Here is a 7,685-nt window from a genome sequence, read left to right on the forward strand (position 1 = left end):
GTTAAAAGCGAAAACATGTTTGATTAAGAAGCCTCCCGCTGGGATTACATGTGTGTTACATTCTCAGAAGTACCATCTTCAATATAAAGAATGGGATCTTTCCCATGTTCCTGTATCTGGTAAGAACTTACCACTTTCACTATTGTGAATGTACTCGACAGGGCTTTCAGAAACGTTTATTAATAATGAAAGAAATACTCACATAAACACGTATAAGTCAGGTCGTAATAAACATGAGGGCAGCAAAGTCTAGTCAGAATGCACAAGTTAGAGGATGGCCTATAGGGACATATTGTTTCTCTTATGTTTTTGAAATTGGAATATCCATTTCAAGCTGATTATTCATCTGCAAACATTCACTAAAATGTTCCTGTATTTAAGTGATTTCCTTTATGACAGTTAATTTAAGTGAAGTTGCACTGTCACTAACTTTTATTTTTGTAATCCATAAAACACTTAATGTGTGCAGATTACAGGCAGATTCATTGTCTGAATCTGTGTCTTCCTTCAGTGACCCTATAACCAGAGATTCTGACATAAACAGAGACAATGAGTGTTTCTTCTAACCTCGAGAGAAACAGATATACTCCGATAACACGTATCTTGACCACAGAAACATATATCTACAAGAAATTTACAGGAGACAACAAAGTGTTTTAAAATGTTAATTTTTTGTACTTGTTGTTTCTATTGTGAAAGGTTTCTATTTATCAGAAGTTTCATCAACAGGTCGGCAAACGAACCTCGTTATTTCTGCCAAAAAAAGCTAACAAAAAATATAAAAGCGTTTATTGTAGGGACGTTGATAACAAAACAAACTTGGATATCTAGTGGTAGTTCTTTAAAAGACACTTAAGGAAACCACCATGTTTGTTCGATACTTAAGGAAACCACCATGTTTGTTCGACACTTAAGGAAACCACCATGTTTGTTCGATCTTTTACTGCCAAGAAAACATTTCTAGGGAATTTTCGAGTATCACATTTTACAAAGGTAATTGATGTCATAACGCTCATTTAGTATAGTTTTACATAATATTGAATAATCTGGTGAAAGAACACGTCAGATTTGGAACTAAACCAATCTCCCAAGTTTAAGGCACATTCTATAAACTGGTAAGCGAACATTTTTCCTTCGTTATCAAGAAAGTTCCACTCACGAAGTTACGCCTGTAAGAGTTGATTAAGTTGACGTACTTAAGTCCAATCACGTAGAGGGTTAATAGCGATATGTTTTTTTCATCTTCAGTTCTTTATACATTTGAATAATAAAACGCCCACCATTTATTAACCAAAATATCTTTATATTTTTGTTTTCATTTCAAGGCTCCTGATGTCATTACCAAATACACCTTTAGAAGTAATGCATTGGCACGTAAGCCATGTTAGGACCTTGTGGTATGGTAGACGATGGATCGCATATATGTAGATTTTATTTTGTAAAATATTCACAAAGCACGGTACAAACTAAGGTGACAGGACCAGTGAATAAATAATAAAACAAGCATTCAACATCATGTATAAAAATATTGATTTATTTGTCACTCTAGAATGGGTAGATAAAGCATATCTTAAATGATACCGTTCCATATGTCAGCCCCCCGCTAGTACAGCGGTATGTCTAGGGATTTACAACGCTAAAATCAGGGGTTCGATTCCCCTCGGTGGGCTGAGCAGATAGCCTGATGTGGCTTTGCTATAATAAAACACACACATACACAAATATTGAATTCTGCTCCCCGCTAGTACAGCGGTATGTCTACGGAATTACAACGCTAAAATCAGGGGTTCGATTCCCTCGGTGGGCTGAGCAGATAGCCCAATGTGGCTTTGATATAAGATAACACACTCCATATCTCATAAAACGGCACCAAATAGATGTGTTTGATTGTTAGGGATTTGTGTGTGTATATATGGAGTTGGTTGATGTTAAGCAGAAAGCAACATGGAAAGCTGTCTGTGCCATTACGGGTATTCAAACCTAATACTTAGCTTTACATGCCTTTAGTCACTGGGTTATATAACAGAGTATTCAGTTATGGCAATGCTGACGTTTAACTTATTTACTAAGTACAGAAACATAAGAGCTCGTTGTGAGATCACACTAAAATGTACCGCAATAAAGATGTTGCATTAACTGGACATTTTTAAATGTACGAGTGTAATTAATTTTGAATTGTAGCTAATATTTATTGGAAATATATATAAATATTTGGTCAGTTTTATTACTTAATGTTTGTAGTAAAATATTATTTTTTTAATCAAAACCGAACTTTTCTTATACATCAGCTTATCATGTTGCTAGGATAACACATTCCAAACTTTAGTGATGAAAGTGCGTTATAGTAGAAACAGTCTAACCCCATTTTGATTGGATAAAATTAGTTCGAAAATTTAACATAAATACTCTTCATGAGCTATCTATACTCTAGTTTATCAGCTCAAAATTAAGGATAATTATGTGCAGATATTGTTTATTTATCTTTGCACGAGAATTATTAATCAAATAAACATATAAATAAAGTTCACACATCTTATCAGAAATAATATATCAGATACTGATATTATGCAACTGATGTAACGCAGTTAGGATAACATTCAGAAATGGACTGATATGAAAGAACTTGTAATATAGTTACAATAATGAATTAGTTCGGTAATTACGAAGATGTGCTAAACATTTTCAATAACAGTGAGCATATTTAATTTAAGTTATCTAAAACACGTCGCAAAACAAATTGTGCTTTCGGTCATATTTCTACTGACGTGTGATCCGTATCTAAAATAACCAAAATTCGTTTGTTTGTTGTGTGGCAAAATGTTGCATTTGCGCTTTCGAACTACGTGTTTTTTTTTTTTCTCATATTGAAAACAATTTTCATTCATTTGTTTTATAAGCACATGAAACAGTAATTTTTCTCAAATGCAGTTTTGTTTCCATAATGATGAAGAACATCAAACATATAAGAAGAGGTCGAAGACGTAGCTTATTAAGTCCAAGTTCTAAAACGTATTTATTGCAATAATTATCTGTAGTGTAACTTAATATTCGTACAAAATGTAGTGGATTTTCAACCAGTTTAGTCGTTTTCGTTTGATTTTTTTTAACTTAAAAGCGTAGTTTTACTGTATTTACTATATAGAGAGAACACGGGAACGTGAATTTTATGCGCCACAACTCAGTAAATTGAGAACTGTTCAAAATGAATTAATGTGTCTTTTGGCTTCCAGAGACCGAGTCAGTGAATTGTTACAGCGTAATAGCAGGCGCCAGAATGTGAAGGTGTGTTAAGGGTATCGTGTTCGCACACCGACAGCAAACATCGCACAGCTAAAGACCAGGATAACAGACACCATTGTTACTGTGCAAATGCTGCAACAAACGTAAACTGAAATGGAATACCGGTTAGGCATTTAAGAATAGGAAAGAAATTTCATACCACCCCGTACAGTAAAATGATAACACGTACATAGAATTTACGAGTCAAATAAAATATTACACTAGTTTCAATTGTTCCATTCAAGGATTTCTTTAAACGTTATTATATTTAATGTTATACGTGCTACTTTTAGAAAAAGCTAGAAATTATAGTCTACCATACACACCGAGACTTTAGGTGATTTTAGTGGTTTATTATCTCAAGATGTCTTCAGATGCACAGATAAGATGTAAGTAAAGCCAGTCTCGATTTTTTATTAAGTAAAATGAATATGTAGGTTATCTAATTTTTCTAAAAGATCCTCACACTTGCTTAGTCGTAGCTGTTGGAAGAGAGTATTTTTTTTACAAATGTGTTGAAATTTGAAAATTAATCTGAAATACAAAGAATTTTTTTTTGTTTGTTTTTTGAATTTCGCACAAAGCTACTCGATGGCTATCTGTGCTAGCCGTCCCTAATTTAGCAATGTAAGACTAGAGGGAAGGAAGCTAGTCATCACCACCCACCGCCAACTCTTGGACTACTCTTTTACCAACGAATAGTGGGATTGACCGTCACATTATAACGCCCCACGGCTGAAAGGGCGAGCATGTTTGGCGCGACCGGGATGGGAACCCGCGATCCTCAGATTACGCTTGGCCATGCCGGGCCCCAAACACATAGAAATAATGGATAATTTCACAGTAACGTTAATTCCACTGAAATACTGTCCGTTTCTGAAATCAGTTCACTTACCAGATGTCATTAGAAAACTGTCAGAGTCGTATAGAAGTTAAATACCCGATTTAACACACATGGAAATTGAATGCCACATATTTCCTTTAAGTGTACGGAAAATCATCAGCTCTTTAAGAATTAATAGGATATTATACATAAGAAATGTGAAGTGTATAACACACACGCGCTCATAAAAACGTAATGACAAAACAAAATTTGATGAGATAACTTGTGATCAAATGAAACGTCATAGGATAGCGTTCCAAGAATTACTATAAGGAAGCCTTGATACTTGAGGAAAGTATTCTGAGGTAATTTCTTTCTCTATGTACACATACAGACAAAAGAACACTAGTCTTTGTAGACTTCGGGTTTTACTTTTCTGGTACTTCTTGACTTAAACTTTGGCAAAAACACATTACCCGCGATGTCATTAATCTAGCACGAAATGTAACCATCTGAAAGACAATAGGAACTGAGTTTATGAACTTTTAACTCTAAAATTTGAGGTTCGATTTCCCATGAAGAAAAGATTACCTAATGTGGCTGTGAAAACACATTACCTGCGATGTCATTAATCTAGCACGAAATGTAACCATCTGAAAGACAATAGGAACTGAGTTTATGAACTTTTAACTCTAAAATTTGAGGTTCGATTTCCCATGAAGAAACGATTACCTAATGTAGCTGTGAAAACACATTACCCGCGATGTCACTAATCTAGCACGAAATGTAACCATCTGAAAGACAATAGGAACTGAGTTTATGAACTTTTAACTCTAAAATTTGAGGTTCGATTTCCCATGAAGAAAAGATTACCTAATGTGGCTGTGAAAACACATTACCCGCGATGTCATTAATCTAGCACGAAATGTAACCATCTGAAAGACAATAGGAACTGAGTTTATGAACTTTTAACTCTAAAATTTGAGGTTCGATTTCCCATGAAGAAAAGATTACCTAATGTGGCTGTGAAAACACATTACCCGCGATGTCATTAATCTAGCACGAAATGAAACCATCTGAAAGACAATAGGAACTGAGTTTATGAACTTTAACTCTAAAATTTGAGGTTCGATTTCCTATGAAGAAAAGATTACCTAATGTGTCTGTGAAAACACATTACCTGCGATGTCATTAATCTAGCATGAAATGTAACCATCTGAAAGACAATAGGAACTGAGTTTATGAACTTTAACTCTAAAATTTGAGGTTCGATTTCCCATGAAGAAAAGATTACCTAATGTGGCTGTGCATTAAAAACAAACAAAATATAGGGATAAAAACCACGGATTACGTGTTGTTTTTTGTACTGAATGAAATTAAACGAACTATATTATTACCAGAAATGCATGTTTTCGATGAAGAAGCAATCGTTAAATTACTATAATAATATAATAACAGTTAGTTACAATTTTATAACCCTCGTTTAACGGTATTGAGGTTAGTACTAGGTTATTCGACTTGTTTAGATTCCTTTATTCTATAGAAGGAATACACGAAACGTTAATACCAGTATCCTTGTTAAGATAAAACAGAGTACTTATTTAAAATATATTGACAATCAGTTAATGCCAGACATTTACAAACAAAATTCAAAGTTTAAAGTTCTTCTAATTCAAAAATGTAACCTTGACGTGAGAAATTGTGGAAACAATGAGAAAAAAAAACTTAATTTCGAAAATTATTCTAAGTAGTTATACATACGATCAGTTATACATCAACATGTTTAACCAGCTCCATACTTATATCCACATGCCAGAATAAAAATTTCAAAATTTTGTAGAATTATTCTGCTGCTTGGAATCCTTTATAAACTTTCTTGATGTGAAAACATTTAAACAAAACCGAAACATTCTTTTTGGTTATCTTGGTGTAAAACCAACAAAACTTCGAACTTCTTGTTCAGTCACAGGTTGAAGCTGGTCTATAAAGACTGCATCTTTACCTTTAATGATGTTAATGAATTAACTTGTGCTGTTTTGGTATAGATTTTCCTGGATCCAGTTTGAAGCTTTGTTTGCATCTGATGGAATTAAACCAAATCCTGAAACACTAATGGGATGAGCCTCAAAACCAACAAAACTTCAAACTTCTTGTTCAGTCACAGGTTGAAGCTGGTCTGTAAAGACTGCATCTTTACCTTTAATGATGTTAATGAATTAACTTGTGCTGTTTGGGTGTAGATTTTCCTGGATCCAGTTTGAAGCTTTTTTTTGCATCTGATGGAATTAAACCAAATCCTGAAACACTAATTGGATGAGCCTCACCAATATCGGTGTGATTGAGTCATTATTGTGTGAACACTTGCAATAGCACTAGCTATGGCTACCTTCACTTCCCTTATCATACCATTCCAACAGGAAGCATGATAGCAATTACAAAACTCCAGTGGACCTCTGTACATTTTAGATACATATGAGCTAATGCTATTTGATTTCCAGTAAGGAAAAGCTAATTTCCTGTGTAGGCTCTACAATCATATTACACATCATCTGTGTTCATAGTGAACCACAGAATATTATCTGTGTAGATGGAAGTTCTGTTATTTCATCCTTCATCAACACTCATGCAGCCCATTGTTTCTGAGCTCGAATTGGCCAGTTCTCGCATCGAAAATCAGTTAATGAACTGCCTAAAAAAATTGAACAAAAATGCTTGTGTTATTTTGATCCTGAACCTTCAATGCCACACCTGAGGCTTAATGTGAATACTTAATACTGTTATCAGCATCATCTTGACAAAGCTGGAGGTTTACCTATCCACTCTCTTCTTGTTTATCACCATTTGTCCCAATGAAGTCAATATTCCCTTTCTGAAAGATGGTCGTATGTAAAGGGCCTGATATACATTCCTATGGTAGGTAACAGGCGTCATCCCAATCTCCAAATGCAGACTGATTATCAAACCTTTCGAGATGAGTTTTCTGCCATGATTCCACGAGTTGATTGCCAGACCCAACTTGGAATCCATTTATTTTCTAAAGATTTACTGGCAGACGTTTCTAAAACTGAATTAAAGTCAGCAAAACGTAACCTTATAATCATCTATAATGCATATGAAGGTGGATAAATTATTATCCTCAGTAAAGGTGGTTATAAAAATGGGTTAAACATATGTGAAAGACGAATTTGTACAAAAAGCTAGAACTTAAACCCATAAATACTAAGAAAACGTAAAAACGAGTTGTTTCCTTTACCAAAATGTATACCTTTAGTAAATAGTTTTAAACCCATAGCATCAAGTGTACGAAACAGATAAGTCTATAGCTTGGAAATATCCATTTTGGTAGAAAAGAGTAAACGTACAATTACAGCGGAAGGTCTTGGCATTTAGAACGCTAAAATCAAGGGTTCGATTCCCCTCGGTGGACACAGCAGATAGCCAAATGTGGCTTTGATATAAGAAAAAACATATACAGATAGTTATAATAATTTGTAAGAAAGGTTTAAAAACTAATATATTAGAGGAAGATGTACTTGTGCTATTTAATATGATGTTATTATTTTACAAAACTCCTGTAGAAAAG

The 7,685-nt window shown here is 34.2% G+C and overlaps 1 protein-coding gene across 1 annotated transcript in view; it reads right to left on the reverse strand.

Annotated features, from left to right (window-relative positions):
• LOC143245884 (neural cell adhesion molecule 1-like) overlaps positions 1-7,203 on the reverse strand; it is a 141,544-nt gene extending 134,341 nt beyond the window's left edge. The window contains exons 1-2 of the mRNA XM_076492137.1: positions 7,066-7,203; positions 6,509-6,629 (exon numbers count right to left, since the gene is read on the reverse strand). Of these exons, the coding sequence (XP_076348252.1) occupies positions 6,509-6,629; positions 7,066-7,203 (259 nt within the window). The remainder of the gene's footprint in view (positions 1-6,508; positions 6,630-7,065) is intronic.
• Between the last annotated feature and the right edge of the window lie 482 nt (positions 7,204-7,685).

This window comes from Tachypleus tridentatus, chromosome 3, assembly GCF_004210375.1.
Source record: "Tachypleus tridentatus isolate NWPU-2018 chromosome 3, ASM421037v1, whole genome shotgun sequence".
In the NCBI taxonomy this organism is placed as follows: Eukaryota; Metazoa; Arthropoda; class Merostomata; order Xiphosura; family Limulidae; genus Tachypleus; species Tachypleus tridentatus.